The following is a 23,092-nucleotide window of genomic DNA, read 5'->3' as shown; positions in this document are numbered from 1 at the left end:
GTGAGTTGCTGAAATGGCATTGGAGCGAGGCGGGGGCGTGTGTCAGAACTCAACAGAATAGAAAGGTTTATTTATGCAGGAGTTTTTTAAAATCAGTACCAAGATATAAAAGTGGGGGGGGGGGGGTACTGCTTCAGATTCTTCCGCTCATTAGGATAAATCACTATGTTCAAGGAAATTTCACTTTTTAGTAGAAGCATTGTGATAACTCTCTTTGTCATGCCATAATATTCCAGGCAGTGCAAATTACAAGAGGTTGGGAAAGAATTACAAGCGTAGAACAGGCACTGGAAGTGGGAATGGAGCAGAAGGAGCTGATGAAGTGTCCAGAGGCAGGTTTCCATAGTAGTCAGTTCCCAATTTATGTGGTGAGCTATATTGTTTCAAAATCCTAGAGGATGGGGCGGTATAAAAGTTTAATAAATAAATAAATAAATAAATAAATAAATAAATAAATAAATAAATAAATAAATAAAATTGTGACCAAAGTGTCATGGAGAAATCTGCTGGAAGCACAATTATGAGTTCCTAATTTTCACAGCCTGGCCCCAGTCGGGTGGAACTCTCTGTCTAATGAGATATGGGCCCTGCAGAACTTAGTTCAGTTCTACAGGGTCTGTAAGACAGAGGTGTTCAGCCAGCCAATGGTTGAGGACAGCAATAGTTATATGTCAACTGGTCTACCTTTTCCCCCCTTCCTTTCTCTTCCCTTCTATTTTCTTCCTGCCACCTTTCTATTTTGGTCCTTCCTTCTTTTCCTTTTATTCCTTTTCCTTCTTTTCCTTTCCTTCTTTTCCATGTATTTTTCTTTTATGTACACTGAGAGCATATGCACCGGAGACAAATTCCTTGTGTGTCCAATCACACTTGGCCAATAAAGATTCTATTCTATTCTATTCTATTCTATTCTATTCTTTTTAAGTTAATGTTCTCCCTCTCCTTACTGTTTTTTTTTCCACTCTTTTGTCTATTTTTGGGGCCTGTCAGCTCTTGCAGGTTGGTCATTCCCATTTATATCTGTGTACCATCATTGCACCGATCACCTGTAAAAGATAGTCCACCTATATAAGGTGGTCATGTAATATAGGGTGCCACCTTAATCTGTAAGTCATAATTTAGGATTTTATAATAGTAGATCAAATTGTGTTTGGAACGTATGGCGTGTTCATATTATATGTATGACTGTTGGAAGGCACTCTAGGCTGGCTGTGCCAGGAAAAGTACAAGGTAGACATCAAATGAAATCAAATACAAATGAAATAAATAATTTTACAGATCACCTGACTGTTTGAGAAGGAAAATGACCTTAAAGAGTGTAGCTCTAGACTAGCACATATGTCTGAGGTGCATAGCATTCCTGCCTTCCAACTCCTGTTGTTGAGATAAAAGAGATCCCAGGACATGATGTTGGGGGGGGGGGGGAGATTTTGGGCTGCTGCAGAAGTGGGGAAGTTATTCACCTTGGGCAGAAATCCTTGCACATGCAGAAATGCTAGACAGGACCCAAACCAAGGCCCTTAATGAAATAGTGGTTGTTGGGGAATTTGTCTTGCTTGGTCGCAAGTTTGGCCTTCCCCAGTTGTTCAATCCTAGTATGCGCTGCTGCTTCCTTTCTCCTCCCAGAACCTCTGCTACTTGTTCTGCAGTCACTCCCCTCTCCACACATGGACATAATCCTTTGGGACTTTCAGGCCCTTGGTTTTTCCTACTTATAGCTTATCTATTTTCCACTCTTACCACAGAGAGAGAGATGGGGAGAGAGAGATTCTTCTAAAGGTGGTTTGAAAATAAGCATGATTCAAGTTCCTAATGAGCAAGTCAGTGTCCTCTTCTTCCAAGGACTTCCTGAAAACTGGCTCTGGGAGAAGGAGAAGGCTGTTCACCATCTATTTAGCATTACCCATAAGTCTAGCTGGAGACAAATGTCCCAGCTGTTCAATGAGTAATTAAGACAGAAAAAGGTTCTAAAAGGTTTTCTGATCCTTACTGTCTTGGGGGAAAAAAAGTAGAGAACATTTTGTATACAAGTTATTGTTTTTAACACTTTTAAGAATGTCTGAATTGCAAAGACGCTACTAATTTTCCAGTGCTCGGTTTTGTTGCTGAGTCAAGACCTGACATTAATGTTATGGGATGAAGAATTTTTTGTCTGCCTTTCCAAAGACTCCAGAAACCTGGAATGCTAAAATAATATTCTGAAAAGATCCTGCTTAGGTGTCACTAGGCCTCTGTGACATTTTCACCCATTTGTTGGAGTAAGATAGTACTGTAGCCTTATCTGTGTCTTTCCTACATGCGTATAATTCTGTACCAACTTGGAAGATTGTATGATCCTGAGGGAAGCCTTATTCATGATCTGCTTTGCAGTCTTATCTATCAAAGTGGTTCATAAGCAGAGATATCTGTTGAGTAAATTTGACCAAATGAAAACTGTTCATAGAATCTACATTGTGGTTTCATTTCTTGTAGAAAACAAAAATATGGCAACAAAAGAGAAGCTGCAGTGTTTGAAAGACTTCCATAAGGATATCCTGAAGCCTTCTCCTGGCAAAAGCCCTGGGACACGGCCCGAGGATGAGGCCGAGGGAAAGCCACCACAGCGTGAGAAGTGGGCCAGCAAGATTGACTTTCTGTTGTCCGTGGCTGGGGGATTTATTGGCTTAGGCAACGTATGGCGATTTCCGTATCTCTGCTATAAAAATGGCGGAGGTGAGTGTCATCATTGGGGTTTTTTGGGGGGGGGGGGAGGTGCCAGTAGATGGAGCTGCTGCTTCTGTTCATTTGAATGTGTAAGGAAACTTGCAGTACTACTCAAATAGTAACAAAAAGATTTTATGTAATTTTTAAAAGGGAAGGTTCAGTTTGTATTAATGAAAACCAATCCCATCGTCCTTGTGGGGTTTGATTTTATAAAGTGAAAATAGATGGGCATTTTCTTAACTTCAAAAACTGCTGATTGATCTTTGTATTCAAATAACAGTTTGCGAATGCTGATGAAAAGGCACAGGAAAGGTTTCTCAGTAATATTAACATATCAGTATCAGCTGTTGTTCTGGTGTTTTATTTCACTGAATCACAGAACTTTTCTAATCTCTTTTGTGTTTTCTCTACAGGTGCATTTCTCATACCTTATTTCATTTTTCTTTTCGGGGGAGGTCTTCCTGTGTTTTTTCTGGAGGTGGCACTAGGCCAGTATACCTCTGAAGGAGGAATTACATGCTGGGAAAAGATCTGCCCCATTTTCACAGGTAAGTTATCTGCCTCCACCTAATGCTGTGGACATCTACCTACTTAAATGCTATCTCTCAGTACTCTAACATACCACAATGTGACCAAGAAACTGAATCCAGGAATGGGGGCTATGTAGAGGAGGAGTAGGGCTGTGTACATCAGAGCAACATAATTCTCAGTGGCTGGAGTTAACAAGGTTGGTTTTTTTCTCACCCTAGTTGTGCCCCCAATGTACCTCTTTGCCTTTTCCCTTCTAACTTAATAGTTACAACCCAGTTCTGTGGGGAAGAACTGAGTGGTGTTCTTGGGGACTCTGCTGCATCAAAAGGCAAAGCCTGCTCTCAATTTGGTCAGGAATTTCACAGTATCAAATAAATGCATCATTTCCGAAAAATAAAAAAAAATTGTACCTGAACAAAACAGTCAGATTGCTTGTAACACTGTAGGATCTTCCAATTATATTTTGGACTTTCTCATTTTCACTGCTCAGAGCTATTTCCCTCTACTCCTATATTCAGTGAAGTACTGGTGTGAACTGGTTTTTACTTAAGAATATTTTATTTCCGTGGAAATCAATCATGCCCTTGTATGTTTCAACGGGTAGTGATGGAATATCTCATTTTTAATAAGTGAGATTTTTTTAAAAAAGCGTCAGCCAATATTCTTCAACATGTCCTATCATTTAATCCCTACAAAATCCTTATTTTTTATTAATCAGAAAGTTCCAAGTTCATTTAAAGAATGTTTGTCTATAGGGTCCAAGCTTGCCCTATGTTTGATTTTAAGAGGTTATTTCCTGAAGTTTTGATACAGACAAGAAAAAAAGAAATACAGAGTAATATGGAACTGTTCCCCGCTCCCCAGTGGTCATCTTAAATATCTGAAGCAATGTCACCTTTTGGTGTATTTTAAAACATAATAGCTGCACTAGATCCTCATAAGTTTCAGTGTTTACCTTCTTGTTAAGTTGCACCCTTCAGTACAAGATCATCATCTCTGAAATACTGGTTTTGATGAGTATGAAATTGTCTCTCAAATGATCTGATCTGAATAGTTGCTCCAAAGAAATGTTGATTGACTGCTGCTACCCAAGTCCACACATCGGCTATTAAAAAACGTACATTCACAACTTGCTGAATTAGTAAGAGGTTGTCTTTTCCAAAATGCTTTGATGCTGAAGTCAGTAGAACTGGTTTCCCAGCGAGTAAGGGGCTAGGATTGTGATGATAAATAAATCTTTGTATTTTGATATAAGACCTTGTTAGCTTCTTTCATACTGTTTTGAGCACTGAGGGACATGGACTTATCTACCAGTGACCTTGTGCTTGAAAAACAAACAGAACAGTATTTTTTTTATTGTCAAGCATTAATTTTAGAGTTAAACATTTATCTAGTTTTAGTGACAGCAGGCATCAGTCCTCTGGTGGGAAAGGAATGATTACCTGAATTGCAGCTTTCCCTTTGCTGACCTTCCTCAGTTACCTCTTGACCTTCTTGTTATCTCTGGTACAAACTTGTTGCCTTTTCACTAAGAGTATTATTAATTTTTGTTAATTATTTTTGTTAATATTTTGCTGTTTTTAATATTTTAATATTTAGTTGCAGAGACTCCCAATGTTTTTGTTAATTGCATTTTAGATAGTCATAAGAACATAAGTCTTGTCTTGCTAGGTCAACACAAGCACCATCTAATCTTTTAGCTCTAATTAAAGCGTTCCACACGAATACAACTTGCCAAATAAGAACTCCAAGAGATGGCACGTTAACAGAATCAATTAAGGTTAATAAAGGGGTTAAACAAGGTTGCCCACTGGCACCCAGTCTATTTTGTCTATTTCTTCATGACTTCCCTGCAACCTTAACCAAAATCGATGGCCATCCACCACGTTTAGGTTCCCTACATATATCTACCCTGCTCTATGCAGACGACGCTGTTCTTTTGTCATCTTCCCAAGTAGGCTTAAAACGCCTACTAAACTGCAGTGCAGATTATTGTCATGTAAATAAGCTGACGCTCAATTATGACAAGTCAAAAGTTATGATCTTTGCAAAATCTAGGCGTAAATACAGCTGGAAAGTGAACAACCATGTCCTAGAGCAAGTAAGCCAGTTTAGATATCTAGGGCTCCTATTCAGCTACAACCTATCTTGGGTCCCCCACAGCAAACAAGTAGAGAACAAAGCTAAGGTGAACGCTGCAGCGATTCTTCGATTTTTCTATTCTAAAGGACACCAATTTGTCCCCGCTGCACTGAAAATCTTCAATGCAAAGATAATCCCTCAGCTATTATACGGAGCCCCAATATGGATTACCCAAATTAAATCACCTTTTGAGTCAGTACAGGCATACTGTTTTGCAAAGAATTTTAGGGTCACCAAGGTGTGTCCCTTATGACACCCTACGTAGAGAAACTGGACAAAATAGCATGGAATTGATGGCATGGACAAGAACATTTAAGTACTGGACCCAAATTCATTTTGAGCCCAAACCCAATAGCTTTATACATCAACTCTTATCAGAATCTGCTTCTGTGAAATGGTTGGCTGACATAGATAAGAAACTTAACAACATGGGCTTAACAGCTGACCAGTTCCAAACTATGTCTGCCATCAGAATTCAAAATGAAATCAAATCTGTTTTAGTCGAAAGAGAGAAACTGGGAATGGTGCAGGAGGGGGGGAAAAGCTGCTCTCCACAGGCCTTGGGAATTGTCCGATCAGACCATTGTGCCAACTATTTGTACATTTTGTGCAACCCCAAACATCGCAGAGCATACACTTTGGCTCGTTTTAACGCTCTGCCTAACGCTATGACTCTTGGCAGGTATAATAACACTCCATATGAGAACAGGTTATGCCAGTGTAATATGGCCGTTGTTGAGACTGTTCAACGTGTACTATTGGAATGTCCAATGTACGAGTCGTTACGCTCTATATACATCTGTCCATTGATAGAGAGCTCAAACGATGTTAGGCTACCATCTGTTATGAATTTTCTACTCAACGGTTCCTGTGATCTTGTATGTGAGAATGTTGCAAGTTTTTTTGAGGAACTATTTGGTAAGGCGCAATCATTGCCTACATAGTAGCAATGGCTAAATTATTTTATGTGTGCATGAATGTTGTGAATGTTCAACGCTGTTTTAATGTATTTTAATATTTGAATGTCTCAGTTAGTAGATAAATGCACCTTTTTACTAACTCTGTAATTTATAATGCCAATAAAGGCTTTGGAATTGGAATTACCTTCATCTGGGGTTTTATTGAGATAGACATCTCATCTTGAGGCCTCTAAACTTAAAGCTTTCACAGATGAAGAGCAAGATGTCTCAAAAATACAGGTCTGGACTCAAAGAGCTACGTCAGGTGTATTTTGAGATTAATTGCCCAGTGGGATTTTTGGTTAAATTTGCCCAGTCTTTTTCTTTGAACAGCAAATGCAACCCCCCTTCAGAACTGTTATTCGAATCTCTTCAGTTTCAAAATAGTTGTCCATGTGGCATTGGAAGACAAAGTACAAGCCCAGAGTCCCCTTTTCTGAGTGGAATGTCTTGAGCAGCTTTTTTGGATTTTAGTTACAGAGTGTTCTGTACACATAGCAATAGAACCATAAATATTAGTATCATGCACCAAGGTTGCCATAGAAACAAAAGCATGGAATTCTGTGTTCTGTCTGTATGCTTAAAATTATGTTTATACTAAACTTGTTCCATTTCAGCTTCCAGCTCCTGTTACGACCATTTCATATTGTTACCAATGTGATAGAGTATCTAATATACCCCGGAAGATCTGGTTCAAATCCCCACTAGTGCCATCCTAAGCGAAGATACACCTTTCTAAGTGCATTAACTTTAATGGACATAGAAGGGCATAACATTACCTAGGATTGGACTGTGGGTGGACAGTAATTCTCTTTCAGTTTAACCTACCTCACAAAGTTATTGTGAATACAAAAGAGAGGGGTACATCATGTACTGTTCTTTACATTGAACTCTTGGGAGAAAGGATGGGATAGAAAGGCATTGATTGGGTTGTGACAGCACTACTGGTCTTACAGCCCAATCCTGAGTGTGCCAGCAGGTGAGAATGGTTCTACTCCAGGGCCACCTGCCCCCCCGCCCCCAAAGTGCTTTCCTACATCGTGAGAAGTCCAAGGAAGTAAAAACAACAAAAAGCTTCAAATCCCCCCATTAGGGGAGAATAGAGATATGCCACGAAAATTGTGGCATATCTCTACTGGCAGCTCTGCCGTCACACGAGGCTCAGACAGTGAACACCGACTAAGGTTGGCCCACCCTCTGGCCTGCCCCCGGTCATGCTGGTGCAGCATTTTGTGCTCTCAGGCCTGGGCGATGACGGCAGTTTCCAAAATGGGCATCGCAGAGCCATGCAGTGCCTGGTTGCCAGGGTAAGTACCCCCTTGGCTGACAGATTTGCCCTTTGTGCCAGCGGGTGGGCACCCACACCAGTTCAGGGGTGCACCGGCTCCAGAGGAAGATTCGCTCTCCCTCCTCTGGAGAAAAATTACCAACTTGCACACACTGAGTCAACTGGAAGCACATAGACAAACGATGAACAAAAATATCTTGTATTGCTGTTATTCAGGTTCATAAGTCCTTTTCTCTGAAGTCTTCTTTCTGTTCACTGACTTGAGTGGAGGTAGCTGATGACTGTTGCCAAGTCTACATATGTAGCAAAATGAAGCGATGGAATGGGTTGTACTACTTGAAACGGCCAATGGGAGGTTTATATTTTTAATGCTCCATTATGTAACAAATCTTTCAAATAAAAATCACACCAAAGAGGAAGAAATAGCCATTTGCATATTGTGCTAATGTTCCGTTTAGGGGATTATGAGCACAGGGGAAACTTTGAAAGATGTTGCACTTCCCTGGTCGTCTGAAGTGGTGCATTCTGCACTCACAATTCTAGATCAGGCTTGTGCTCTTGAGTTTTAGTTGAACAACCCCTTAATGTTGCAAAACCTCATGTTCTTTTGTGACAAAGATATTTATGTGCATTATTTCATACATTTCTGTATTTTTTCAAAAACAGGAATAGGTTATGCTTCCATCGTGATTGTGTCGCTTTTGAATGTGTATTACATCGTCATCCTGGCTTGGGGACTGTACTATCTGTTCAACTCTTTTACGAGTGTCCTGCCCTGGTCTCACTGCAACCACAAGTGGAATAAGGATACTTGTGTGGACGACACACTCAGGAGGAACAAAACACTCTGGCTGTCTATGAACATCACCAACTTCACATCTCCAGTCACAGAGTTTTGGGAGTAAGCAAGTTTAATTGTTGCTGGGCATGGCACTTGATATAAAGGGCACAGGGCATAGATTCACACTGCAATTGTGAATAGTGGTAGTTTCACTAGTCTCGCTGTAGCTGCCTATTCAGCCAGGAGCTTCCCCATGGCAGATTTCCAAGCAGTTTATTGGCCCCTTTTCTTCAGCTGCATCCCTTTCCCCGGGCCTCCCCCACTGGCCCCATTTTAAAGCAGCAATTAAATATTGTTATATCAATAGAATTGTATAACGATCTGTGTTCTGGGCTCTCTATATTCCCAGATTAGGAAAAAAAGTGTCTAACCCCATATGTTGCAGAAATATGCCTTTCTCATATCTTCTCAATGAAAGGGGCTAGAGTCTAAAGTGAAAGTTGGAAATTCGGAGATCTTGCTACATAATAATGATTCTCAATTGCTGATTTTTTACAAGCCCCCAGGTTGTAGGGGGAGGAAATGTTAGTCCTGGGGACGCAGTCAGGGATAATGGTTGCCATGTTGATAGGTAAACTTTGCTATCCATACAGCTGTTGTCTAAGTCATACTGAATTCTTTCTAGAATCTTTGCAGCAAGGCAGGTTTCAGAAAGGGAACCCCTGCATGAATGCACTGTGATGCTGAGGGAAACATCAAAAGACTCGCTTCCCAACATCATCTAATCCGGGGCAAATCACCCATGTTGAAATGGCCAGAGTTAAATCCTTCTAAGCCCATTTGCTTCAGTGGATTTAGAAGGATGTAACTCTGTTTTGATTGTAATGTTGAAACAGCAACTCTAACTGAAACTATATCAGTAAGTTTGAAATATGTGTAAGGACCTGAGTCAATATTTTTTCACAAACTCTGATGGATCAGTAAAAGGATTTCCTTACTGCCACACCTGGACACTAACAGATGAATAGGCAATGTTTAATAAGTGCTAATTCCTACATTTCCATTTTGCTTGCCACATTATGATCGTCCTCATCTGAATATTCATAGGACCCAGTTATTTTTTGTTTTAAGGGAACATTAGACAGGACTGAAAATATAATAGTTATCCAAATATGTTAAGAGAAAAAAAATATTTACTTGGCTTTCCCATTTGTTTCACTATTTAGGACTTTGTCGGCATTAAAATATTCTGTTAGCAAGTGTATTTAATTTGTGGGAGCTGCTGAATGTAAGTGGCTCTGCATGAAGCTGATAGTCTTTTTCCTTTTCAAGTAAACTAGCTGTGACCAATTCTCAAAATAACCTCCATTGCCATTATTTAACCCAGGTGAACATGAAAGAATACAATTCCTATCTGCATCAGAGAAAGCAGAAGTATTTGTCCTGAGCCTTAATATCCCAAAAACGAAAGGTGATTTCAAAAGTAGGGATCAGTACACGGAAGTAAAACTCACAAACAATAGAACAGTATACGAAATGGTGATGAAATAATCAGTGTCTTTCTTAACATTAAAAACAATTTTAATATATACAGCCACACTACAATGGAAGAAAAAGTTACCATATATACTCGTGTATAAGTATATACCCACATATAAGTCGAGGCACCTAATTTTACCACAAAAAACTGGGAAAACTTATTGACTCGCATATAAGTCGAGGGTGGGAAATGCAGCAGCTACTGGTAAATTTCAAAAATAAAAATAGATTCCAATATAATTACATTAATTGAGGCATCAGTAGGTTAAATGTTTTTGAATATTTCAAAAAAAAACAGTAAACTAGCTCTGTAAGTGGAAAAGAGGGTCAACTAAAACAATATGGTCTCAACAATAACTTTAAAAGTACAAAAACCTTAGCTTTTTTGTAAAGAAGGGTTTTAAACAATGGATCTTAGAATAAAAACTGGAATGAACATGCCTGTTCACTGTGACTCAAAACTACCCTGCTTTTTAAAAGAATAGTTCATTATTTTTAGTGTACATATTTTTAAAATTGCACATGGCAGGTGTCATTTTAGAAGGAAAATTCACACAACCTGTCAGGGGAAGAATGTTAGCAGTACCAACATTTCAAAGTATCTTTTGGAGACCCTCCTGATGATACCACCCAGGTTTGGTGAAGTTTGGTTTAGGGGGTCCAAAGTTATGGCCCCTCAAAAGGGTAGCCCCATCTACTATTAGCTTCCATTGGAAACAATGGGGGATGGGAGCACCCACTTTGGGGATCCATAACTTTGGACCCCCTGAACCAAACATCACCAAAACTGGCTGGTGTCAGCAAGAGATTATCCTGATGATACCACCCAGGTTTAGTGAAGTTTTGCTTAAGGGATCCAAAGTTATGGACCCTCAAAATGTAGCCCCATCTACTATTAGCTCCCATTGGAAACAATGGGGGATGAGGGCACCTCCTTTGGGGGTCCATAACTTTGGATCCCCTGAACCAAACTTTACCAAACTTGGCTGGTATCATCAGGAGTGTCACCTGATGATACCCTGAAATTCTGGTGCTACTAGCCTAAAAACTTCACCCCCTGGCAACCAACAAAGTTAAAACCCTAAAAAAAAATTAAAATACACCTGACTCATGTATAAGTCGAAGAGGGCTTTTTCAGCACAAAAATGTGCTGAAAAATTCGACATATATGAGTACATACGGTAAATATGGTGCATATAATCGCTCTCTATAAGCCAATTAGTACCATAAGCAAAAAAATAAATAAATGCGGCGTATAATCACAATCAGATTAATACTCAAAACAATAATTCAGAAATATACAAGGTTCAGTAAAGCACTTTTATATAAAATAGCATTCAAAACTCTGAAGTAGATTTTACTAGATGAATCCTTTTGACAAAAGAATTCTCTTCTTTGTTATGGTAATTAAATAGTCTTATTGGTATTTTAACAAGTCAGCCAACCGGCCATTCCACAGGGGTGTGAGAATTCAAAAACCACCAAACTTATCCTTACAGAATGCCAGTAGTTCTATCAGCAGAAACCAATCCTGCTTTATAATATTTTCTTCCAGTGCGGCTGGGCGTACTTCACTTATTTAAGTACAAGCTTGGCTCTCTGAGTGGGCTTTACTGTTTTTTTAATAAATACATTTAAATTGATAATTACTAAAAGAATAATGCTTATGAGGAAGATATTTGGCATTTGTTCTGAATCATTTAAGTAGACTGTGGCTTGGATTATAAATATATCAGAATTGGCTGATGACTAAGTTTATACTGTAAAGTTGGTAAATATGGTATTTGCAGGAGACCTAATCATTGCTCCGTGTGAAAATAAGTTGTGTATGCAATGGCTGACACATACACAGGAGGAGGGGGTGAAAGGACTTAACAAATGACATTAATGAAAAACTTTCAGTGACCTATAAATATACTTTATGAATTAACTGGTCAAGGAAAACGTCAGAGCTAGCTAATATGTTACAGACCTCATCTAACAAGTGTGGGGTAGTACTTCTTACCCTGCAAGCATATACATTTCTTTATCATTTACAGAAGATGTAAGTAGTCATGTTGGTCAAAATCCAAAAGCAAATGCCATGTAATACCTTTATTAACCAGATTAACACAAGGACTCTCCAGTACTATTCATCAAGGTTCAAAAACAAAGGGGTGTGTGTTAAAATTTCTGGGCATGATCAATAGTCCTCTTTGTCTGATTCTTGGGTCGCTGGTTTCAATGGGTACAAGGTGTGGTTAGAATGAAGTTGCAATCATGATACGAAGGAGCGTGTCATGGGAACAACTTGATGCTTGATACAAGAGCCAGTGTAATGTAGTGGATAACAACGATAGATTCTAATTTGGAAAACCGGGTTTCATTCCCTACTCCTCCACATGAGCAACGGACTCTTATCTGGTGAACTGGATTTGTTTCCCTGCTCCTACACACAAAACCTACTGGGTAACATTGGGCCAGTCTCTCAAGGCTCTCAGCCTCACTTATCTCACAAGTCATCTGTTGTAGGGAGAGGAAAGGAAGCAGTTTGTAAGCCACCTTGAAACTCCTTACAGGAGAGGAAAGCAGTGTATAAATCCAAACTCTTCTTCTACATGACCCATCTTAGACATGGTTGACTTTATTGAAATGTTTATCTCACTTGTGCCTAGTGACATCCTCTTCCTACTGGTTATGCATTGGGGACTGTCATTATAGCTTATCGAAGTTAATGGCCTGTGCAAATCTCATGCTTGTTTGAGCAGTCACTGGGGATAAACAAATCTGGCTTTATTTCCAGAGACATATCCTTTGGGATCACATCACATGCTCCAGTTTCATAGTTATAAAGGTTGCATTTTATAGTATCTATCTGCAGACATAGTATGAATAGGCAAGAAACTGGACAATTCCTAGTAAACAAGAGCTTGGATTGCTCCCTTCCAACTGAAAGCTTGTAAGTGCTTAGGAATCAGCAGAAATGATTCCTCAAAAATCCAGGGAGGCTCATCATCTTCTGTTTTGGACATGCAAATCTAAAGAAAGCTGGACAAAGTGAAGCAAAATCTGCTGATAGGCTTATGTGCCCTTGAAATCAGTCGTACATCTGGGAGGCAAAATACCTTACCTTACCCCCTCATGTAGGCGAGAGATCCTTGGGCAAAGCTAGTTTATTATGAGCTATGCTATTTTAAACACCTCTTCCATCTCAGCTGAAATGGAAATATCCTTCAGGAGTTGTGCAACTCCTCTAGTTCTATGTTTTGTTTGTGTCCTGTCAGTGACAAAGTTGATGACTGCATGATCATGTTTCTGGGCTCTACAGAGTCATGGTAGTGCAGTTCTATATCCAGTTCCCGTCTGTGCTGAGTTTGCAGTGCAATCCTAAGCATGTTTGCTGAAAAGTAAAATCCACTGAGTTCACTGGGACTTGCTTCCTAAGAAGTATGCTTTGGATGGATGTTTCTTTAGTTTTAAATGGAGCTTGTTTGTACAGAACTTAATTTGCTTATATCCTGAGAAAATCTACAATAAATGCAGAAAAGTACAAATTCACACACTCTAAATTAGAGTCATCAACAGAAGCACTATCAGGTTCTATAGCCTCCTTTCCCCTCCTTTATTTTAGTTTCATTACAGAAGTCACTTACTTTGGCATTGGCTTGGAATAATTTAATTAATTTCAGAAGGATACTCATTACTATGTGGCAGTTCCAGATTACCATGTACATTGAAATGAAGTAAAGGCAAAACTCACACCTATAGGATAGTTTAGGACAGGTGTCCCCATCCCTTTTGAGCCTGGTGGCAACTTGGGGCGCAGTCATAAAATGGCTGCCAAAGGAGGCACAGGCAGCCATAAAATGGCTGCTGCAGCTTACCTTCAAGTCACACAGTGATGATCCTTGTCATATGTTGACATTGCTGCCAAGCAATATTTTTAAAAATCTGTGCAGTCAACCAAATGTTCCATTGCCCACCTGATTGTTAAGGACCCCTGGTTTAGGCTAAATCATACACTCTCAGCTTAACTGTCTTTTTATTGATTCATTTAAAATACTTATTCCTTGCCTTATCTTTTTAAATGCAAGGCTGCTACAAAACAGAACAACTTCATCATGAGCATCCAGCAATAACAGTAGACAATACACACAGTTAAAAGCAACTGAAGACTCCAAATGCCACTGATGTATTTGTCCCTTGTGCCAGCACATGGGGCATTCGCATCAGCATACCCTCATGGTGTTTCCACTTCTTTTCCCCCCCCCCCCCCCCCCCCCCCCATTGCACTGTAATAGACTGAATGCACAAGGGAAGGGACTCAATGGGTAGGTGACTCGATGCAGAGGAGATGTGTTTAAAGGAGCATCATCATCCTTTAGTTTCTGTAAAAGACCACAAATCACAACTTACTTTAGCCGGTGGATTCTTTCCATTTAATTTAGTTGTATTCGAAAATTAGTTTCCAAAGAACTAAACTGGTACATCAGTTTAAACCGTATTATTTACACCCTTGTCTTGCTTTCAAATGCTGGTTCTTGAGAACAAACTGTTTTATTTTATCTTTGTGTTTCTTCTTTCCTTTTACGCTTTAAGGCACAACGTATTGAGTTTGTCTCCAGGAATTGATGATGTTGGTGTTGTCAAGTGGGACCTGGCGCTCTGTCTCCTGCTTATCTGGGTGATATGTTTCTTCTGCATTTGGAAAGGAGTCAAATCCACTGGGAAAGTGAGTGTTCTCTGCCTCCTTGTAATTATGATCATGTTAGTGAATCGCTTTGATGAGCTTTATTAGCTTTGGGGATAGGTCTTTGATGTGCTTTATCTGCTTTGACGATAGGGCCAATGTGTAATGATAATGAGATATTCAGGTGCCTAAATACAAACAAAAGTTTGGGTGTACAATTACAGAATTATCTTCCTGGTCAAGGTTATGTTCCTGTTGTTATTTTTGGCTTTCCAGCATCTTCCTTATTCATCCAAGCATTGAGAATGCCTTCATTACTTAGTTTCCTCTTCAGCTAGATGCACTGAAAACACAAGAGTTCAAGAACTCTTATTAACATCTGGTTTATGTAATTTAAGCATGTTTCTGCAGTCAAATGTTCAAGTTTCCATGTTCCATCCCCCCACAATTATTTTTATTGCTGAGCAATCCCTTTTGGTTCTCTGAATTTTTAAAACACCATCAGTGCAGAGGTTGGGGATAGGGGAAATTATACATGATGTTTTAGAGAATGGTTTAAAAGCATAATTCCGCTGCCCACAGGGGTGGAAACAACATGGAAAGACTGGTGTAGTTACATGTGTTGCATTTAGAGATCTGTCTGGCTGCAAGAGTCATTATGGTGCAGCTGCCTTTGATATCTGCTGGTTAATCTCCTGAGGTTCACTTAAAAGGCAAGAAGATGCATCTCAGGAGCTTTCAGCTGGCTAAACCAATTTCACAGAAACAAAACTCTATTAAACAAAGCAGCAGAGCTGTAATTAAGGGGTATGTTGTGACCCTGTTAAGGGAAGAAAAAGAAAAGCTAATCGGGATTTCACTGGGATGTGGATGCTGAGACACCACAGGCAGGCATGTGCTCAACTCTTGGGGCAAGCGCAGCCAGAAGCAGGCAAGGAACTCCTGCTGGGAGTTTTTCCTCACACAAGGCCCATTCACTGCAGTGGGTCTCTGTATAGGGCGTTTCTGTGTAGCTTGTGCCCCCTGCACCCCTTCACCAGAGTTGATGAGGAGGAAGAAGAAACACCGTTGGAAGCAGAAGAGCTTCCAATGGAACTGATTCGCTGGGATCTCCAGTGGTTTTTGTCTACGCCATTCTGAAAACACAGTTCTGAGAAATTTTCCCACAGTCCTTCATTGCATTGAACTCAAGTCCCTGGGCGGAGGGGTGCTATTTCAATATAAACCTGCACTTGCCTCAAATCTCCTTCTGTCTACAATGGTACACCAAAATGAAAAACTGGAAACATTATGATTAGCTCCCATTGGAAAGAAGTGACAGTAGTATTTACTTATCTACTTTATGTTGTCAGGCAGTGCCTTGGCCAAAAAAACCCATAATCTGGTTGTACCTAAAGACAAAAAAAGTTATTATGGCAGGAGGTTCTGTGAAGTAGAACTCACTTTGTTGTACGCCTGACACGTTCTTATTGGTTGGCGTAGAGATGGAGAAGAAGAGACACAGTAGGAAAATATCTATGAGATACAAGAGATGCAGACTGTGATATTTCTGTTTGAAGTAGATATTTGTGAGATATTCAGTCAGAAAAATACCAGGTCTTTCGCTCTGAGACAAAAAGGGTAGAAAATAATTCTGCCCTTGTTTTTGGCAGATCACTGTTGTGCTGATGTTTTCACTCTCAACACCCAAAGCACCTTTCATCCTCTGTGTTATCTGTGCTCATACTGTGAATGTCATTAATATGGGGCAAAAATAACTACTGTAATTGGCCCATCTCCGTACTTGTCCACAGACTGTAAAATTACCTCATTCTTCAGTGCCCTTTCCAGTAAGTGTTCTCATGCTAGCATCTTTTGTAGCAGGATGTGAATATGAAAGGACATTTCTACAAATCCCCACAGCAATATGGTGTTTATTTTCAATACAGTTATATGTATTCCTGTCTCTGTGGTTCATTGCTCTAGTATGAATACTTTCCTATACTTCCAGTTTAGATCTTGGGGTTTAGTGAGATGCGGATAGCAACAGTCAGATGACATATTTGAATTCTCCAGAGTGTGCCAAAACTTAGTAGATTTTGATGCCACCTTTAGCAAGCATTTTTGATGAAAATGTAATGGCATGGAGGCTTCTTCACATAATTCAGTTCCAAATCCGTTCTGATTAGCAGTCATTGTGCAGTGAGATCCATATTGAATTGCGTTGTTTGAACTGGCCTGTTGTGCTTGGATTTTGGCAAAAAATGAGAGGCCTTGTAAATACTTGTATAGAAACATATTCTGTTTTTCTGGTGAAACCAAACCAATTCCTTTGAGAATATTTACTGCACAGAAGACGTCTGCAGCTTGGAAAGAAAAGCGTGGAGCCTGGAAGATCTTTATCACTCAACTTGGACGCCTCTTTTTGTGGTTTCTATATTTTTGAGTCTGTTTGCCTTATTAGCTTGTTCTGCAAGTAGGAATGAAGAAGGCTAGTTTGTTTGGCATGAGCAACAGTGCAGCAAATTGCTGTCAAGGAGGTCTCAGTTCTCTGTCTCATCTTTCCTATATAGAAAAGATTCCCCCCTACTGGCTTCAGAAATCCTCATTGGGAAGGTGTTCAAGGAAGAGTGGCCATTTGTGTAAAATGGTGATTTGTATTAGCCAGAAACCCCTCTGTGTGTGTGAGAGAGAGAGTGTGAGTGAGTGAGAGAGAGAGTGAAAGTGAGAGAGAAAACAAGAATTGTACCTAGCATTGAACTGGAACAGAAAAGTCCTTTGCCCTGTCCTTAGTTGCAGATAATCCATTTGCTCCAGCATGATGGATAAACACTTGTGCAGTTAAACCAGGTTTAGAGAAGCATGGTGTTCTACTGAACAGTCCAAAACAAAGGTAAACAGGAAGAGGAGACAATTAAATAGGAACAGTTCCAATTTTGACTTCAGTTTTCACGTGCATGCAAATTAATATCTTTGAATCCTGGGCCTTTTTACTAGCAAAAGAGATAACTTACCATTTCATTTTTGTTTTGTTTTTGTTATTCTTCCTAGGTTGTGTACATAACAGCAACGTTCCCATTTATCATGCTTTTTGTTCTGTTAATCCGTGGTGTCACCTTACCTGGAGCCTCGGAGGGCATCAAGTTTTATCTTTACCCTGACATAACTCGGTTAACTGATCCTCAGGTGAGTTGCTAGGAATTGGTAGTAGTGATATTTTCTTCCCATGTTGTAGAACAAAATCTAAGGAGGAGAGTCAGGTGATGGCACAATAGATTTCCTTGCTGTCTTAAGCTGTTGAAAGCTACACTGAAGATAACTTCTGTAGTTCTTCCCTCCCCTGCTATATCGTGTCGAAAGGTTATTGTTGTTAATATGTTAATGCATTTTCCATGTATGTATATCTTTTTATATTACAAGGATTCTGAGGCTTGTAGACTGTCCAAATATAGCATCTCAGCTTTTTTGTTGATATTAGACTGGACAAGGTAAGGGAGATAATTTTTGCTTCAGTCTGTAGCGCAGAAACACAACAAAATTTCGGAGCAGCAAACAGTACGGTAAGACAAGCAATGTGAGTATTTGCAACTGATGGCAACCAAGTTCTATGGATGCTTTTGGGACAGGCAGTTAAGGGCAAAAATGGGAAACTATTAATATTATTCACACAAATGCCTGGAAGATGCCCATAGGAAAGTAGGAGAGTCTCGTTCTTATTTTTTTCCCATGGAACCTGCTGCATCAGTAAGGCCATCTTCATCTCTTTACAAATGATATCCTACCTTAGGTTCTTGTCAGTCACAAGCTCCCTCCCCTTGCAGTGGGAGAATACAAAAATGTCAAATTAAAATCAGAAATGCAAATAAGAATCTGTTTATTTTTTTAAAAAACCACGATTGTGATCAGTTCATTAAAAGAGAAGGCAGTGCAAGGCAGAGGAACATACCCACTTCTTACAGTCCACCCTGAACATTTCTGTACCAGTTTTGAAGAATGGGAGATACACAAGAGGATGTTAAAAGCTGCTTGTTCTTTTCCTTTCAAAAGATTGAGAAGGGTTTTTTTCCATGTGGGTATAGTGACCGGGGGCAAGAAACAAATAGCAGGGTAGGAGGAGTACAGTGTTATCCACCATTTTTAACAGTTTGAATTTTCAGATAATTGCTATTACTGTATTTTCCACATATGTTGTTCCACTAGTGATTGCACAGTGCTGATGTTCAGGCATATATGCACACGCATATGTGTTTATAATGCTGTGTTATTATTTTCAAATTAGTCATGTTTTTATGCATTTTTTTCTGTCAAAATGTATGTGATTGAAGCAAAAGTGTCTTAGGAAATGCTTAGCCAATGTGTTTGATGGTGTTCCTGAACATGTTGTTTCCAGTGAAGAAATGCTCTTTCTTGAAGGTGAAAAGATGCTTATGATTTGCGTTGTCTGGACAAGGCCATTTTTCTAACGGTGCTCTTCTCCCTCTTTTCCTCAGGTCTGGATAGATGCTGGGACACAAATCTTCTTTTCCTATGCAATCTGCTTAGGTGCAATGACTTCCCTGGGAAGCTACAACAAATACAAATACAACTGCTACAGGCAAGTGTCCTTCCAAAGGGGTTTAGTGTGTTAGCTAAATGATGTGTAGGGAACCATGGATTCAAATTTTTCTTTAATTAACTTCCTCCATGACATATGTGTGACTTAGGGACTGTATGCTGCTGGGATGCCTGAACAGTGGTACCAGTTTTGTGTCTGGCTTCGCAATTTTTTCCGTCCTGGGCTTCATGGCACAAGAGCAAGGGGTGGACATTGCTGAGGTGGCAGAGTCAGGTACGATGGTTTTGGTGGCAGTGATGGTGGGCACTGCCACCCAGTGTGTGAGCAAAGTACTACAAACAAAAATTGACCCCAGAAAAAGAGAGAAATCTTTAAAGAACACACTTTCAATAAGCCACGTCTCATTTATGTCAAACGCCATAACAGGTTGAATTTCTTTTGTTTTCCAAAACAGACTGTAATGTAATAGAAATAAAACAGACTTGAAATGTATACATCTCATGAAACTAAAGCCTCTTTGACTGCAATCCCGCACACACTTACTTGGCTGTAAATCCCACTGAATTCAGCAGAACTTACTTCTGAGTAAATATGTTTAGGATTCTTCAGTTACTCTATTGGTTTTGGTCCTAATGTGTAGGTTTATGTGATCTCCACAGGCCCACCATGTTCATAGATGAAAGCTGTGTTAGAAAAATGTCTGATTTTTATCATTTCAGTGTGAAGCCGTGATGAAACTTATGTGATCTATAACAAACCTGTATAGAAATTAGGGGGAAGCTGAGAGAGTCATGTCCCTCTCATATCTTTCCTGCTGCTACTGCCATCATGTGCAGGATTCTCATTTACCCACTGGTCCCCCTGATGTGTGTACAGTGCTGTGAGCATTTGCACAGAATTGTTTTCTCCATATTTCCATGGGAAGGTCAAAATGGACATAGGGTGACATTTCCCACTTATTGAGGGTTTTGTAAATAATACTGAGCCATTGGGTTTTTTACAAAAATATCTCTAATTTTGCTGCTTCTCTTGGACTTCCCTTGTAGCACTTGAGCAGTTCAGGCACTCCTAAGCCTTTGAAGCTCAGACTCACTAAGCCAAACGCTCATTTTATGTCATCTGAAATCTCAGTCTATGTACTTCAACCTAGAGTGCTGTGATTAACTGGCAGCAATTTGTGCAAATGATGGCTGTTGGAAAAAAGTGTCCTGGGGAATCCCAAAAGTTGTTGCTGGCCATTATCACCCAAACTGCAAATTTGAACGCACACATGAAGAAGGAAAGGGCAGCTTTAGAAAGGGAAGAAAAACTAATTGGCCCCAATCATGAAGCCCCAGAAAGACAATAAGACTAGGTGAGCACATACCTAGAATTGCAGAGACAGGCTAATGAGGCAGGTACTGGGGGAAAGCTTTTTGCTGTGATGTCTGTACCATTTTTGTCAGAGAGATTACTTTTTCTTTTTGTGATGCTGTTACAATAGTGGTGAGGAATTTCATTGGAGATTTGTTTTTCTCCTTACATTTCTTTAATAACTAATTCCAGCACTTCTAGGCAGAGGAAGAAATAAAAATATGGGAGTGGCGTTTAAGAGCTCTTAATTTGTTGGCATGCCAACCTGTATATTTGACCGCCAGCATATTTTTCCTTTTAAAATCCTGTACCCAAGCCAGCACAGAGGTAGATTTCCTTAAGAGCTGGTTTCAGTTGGCCTAAGCAATCCTATCTAGTACTGAGTCGTAGCCAGTGGGTTTCAATTTCTCATTCCTTTTTCTCATCTATCATTTTGAAGTCCATTTCTTTGGAACGATGACTAATAACTTAACCCTAGTCACATTTACTGTGAAGTCTAGTGATTCATATTTCCAAGTATACGTTGCTGGGATCTTCGTCTAAGATATGTTGCAAATGACCAGATTAACAAATAACAAGATAGTTGGTCATATTGAGGGGCAGGCAAGCCAAACTGGCAGAACTTGTGTCACCTGTTGAACGAGCCCAATATTATTAGTTCTGTGTAGCTGTAATCTAATAGAGCATATTCAGATCAGCTGGAAATGCATGTGAAGCTAAGCCCCCACTGAACTGGGCTTTAGCAGGGAAAGGGAAGTTGGAAACCTGAATTTAGCCCTTTCCCCAGTTCCCTTCCTAACGAATTGAATGGTTGGGTTTTTTATTATTTTTAAAAAGGTCTTCACATGTGTATCTCCAGCTGTTTGATTAGGGGAATCACTAGCACAGAACCCATCTGAATATGTGGATTTTCATGCAGTTAACATTATGTAAGGGCACAAATTTGCATTAGCTGGATTATACCCCATTGCCCTGATCCACAGAAAGTTATTTACATTCAAATCTGTTTGGGTGGGTGTTATTGACTAGCATGCATCTTATTAGTTTTATTGGAACATAAGCCCATGGGTTTATGGGGTACTAGCCTTTTTAACCTTCTCTTGCACCTAAATGGGAAAGAACACGGAAGTAGCTAGAGCATCCACAGAGAGTGAGGGGTGCTGATCTATCACAAGAATTCTCCAGCTGAACTTTGTGACAGGTAGAGGAGAGGAAAAAGTGGTGTTTTAGTATGACTTTCAGATATTCCAACACTCTAATGGACTTCCTTTTTTTAAGAAAAAAAGCTTGCATGAAAACTGTTGTTGTAGTGTTTTCTCACCATTTTCAAAACAACCAAAACATACAAAAGTAAATAACGTCTTGCAGTTTCTCAGTCTTTATAATGTTATATCAGTTCTAGCACCTGATAAAGCGACTCTGAAATAAAATGAGGATTCTCATTGCAACGCAGGAATGTTTTGTGCCTAAAAACTGAGCATAGTTTTGACTTGTAAGCAGCTGGTCCACAGGAATGACACAGAATAACCCGCCCTTGACTTTGCCGTTGCTAACTGTAGTTGTAGGTACATGAACCTCGTTTCAGTTAGAGAAACTTATTTTAATTATCAAAGAAACAGGATACAATTTCTACTGCAGCTGCCCTGTATAGTGAGTAATATCAGAGACTAGCAAATGGATCTATTGCAGCAGTGTTCCACGAAACCATTAACACGAAACCATTAACACAACGTGGCTACCAGTCACATCACCTGATAAGACTAACTGTTATTCAGATAGTCTGTTGTTCCATTTGAAAGGAAACCAGTCAAGTTGTCTCATTTGCCATTTTATGCAAACGCTGTTCAGTTGCTGAGTAACAACCCAAATGGTAGAACAGGTGTTGTTGTGTGGGTTTTGCTTTGTCCAAAGAGCTCAGGAACTGGCCCTACTGTCATTGCATTTCATGCGCCAGGCACCCCTCTCCTGTTGCAGCTTTTTTGTGAAGGACATGTTCAGGGTTGGTGTGCTTGGGTGAGGGGATGAGACTGGCCATGGATAAGCTTTTTGACTCTGCATTTCCTGTTGGAGCCATGCATGTTTCCATATCAGATAAAAGATCCGAATGAATTCCATCCTGGAATCTTCAATTGGGTTTGGGTTTATCTGAATGGAACCAGGCATCCCTACTGCGGGAAATGGAGTCTCGCCTTCAAGAGAAACAGCTTAGTTACTATCTCTTCTCCCTTTTCCCCCTTTCCTTTTTTCTCTCTTTATTCCTCTAGGTCCAGGACTGGCCTTTATTGCCTACCCAAAAGCTGTGAGCATGATGCCACTACCAACTTTTTGGGCTATTCTTTTTTTTATTATGCTTCTTTTGCTTGGCCTGGATAGCCAGGTAAGTAATACACAATGATGGGAAAACCTACACTGCATGAGAAGTGTCCTCTATTGCATTTTCTGTTCTGAACTGAACACATCATAGCTGTTGCAGGGAAGGGTTGTGTGACTTTACAGGCAGGAAGAAGGTAACTGAATGTCATCCTTAGTAGGTTCTGCAGAGTAAATGTCTTTTGTTAGTCCAAAGGGAGCACAGTGTTTGTCATGGTACATCCAG

The 23,092-nt window shown here is 39.9% G+C and overlaps 1 protein-coding gene across 4 annotated transcripts in view; it reads left to right on the top strand.

The window, feature by feature from the left end:
* The window catches only part of SLC6A6 (solute carrier family 6 member 6), a 65,649-nt gene that overhangs the window by 25,227 nt on the left and 17,330 nt on the right, over positions 1 to 23,092 (top strand). For all 4 annotated transcript variants that reach the window (XM_048490448.1, XM_048490449.1, XM_048490447.1 and 1 more), the window contains 8 exons: positions 2,470 to 2,709; positions 3,114 to 3,248; positions 8,287 to 8,521; positions 14,519 to 14,651; positions 17,640 to 17,774; positions 19,079 to 19,182; positions 19,292 to 19,416; positions 22,761 to 22,873. In XM_048490448.1, coding sequence (XP_048346405.1) covers positions 2,481 to 2,709; positions 3,114 to 3,248; positions 8,287 to 8,521; positions 14,519 to 14,651; positions 17,640 to 17,774; positions 19,079 to 19,182; positions 19,292 to 19,416; positions 22,761 to 22,873 — 1,209 coding nt within the window. In that variant the 5' untranslated portion in view covers positions 2,470 to 2,480. The remainder of the gene's footprint in view (positions 1 to 2,469; positions 2,710 to 3,113; positions 3,249 to 8,286; positions 8,522 to 14,518; positions 14,652 to 17,639; positions 17,775 to 19,078; positions 19,183 to 19,291; positions 19,417 to 22,760; positions 22,874 to 23,092) is intronic.

The sequence above is a fragment of the Sphaerodactylus townsendi genome, linkage group LG03, assembly GCF_021028975.2.
Source record: "Sphaerodactylus townsendi isolate TG3544 linkage group LG03, MPM_Stown_v2.3, whole genome shotgun sequence".
NCBI lineage: Eukaryota > Metazoa > Chordata > Lepidosauria > Squamata > Sphaerodactylidae > Sphaerodactylus > Sphaerodactylus townsendi.
Note: the sequence above shows the minus strand (reverse complement) of the source record. Positions and strands in the feature narration are given on the sequence as shown.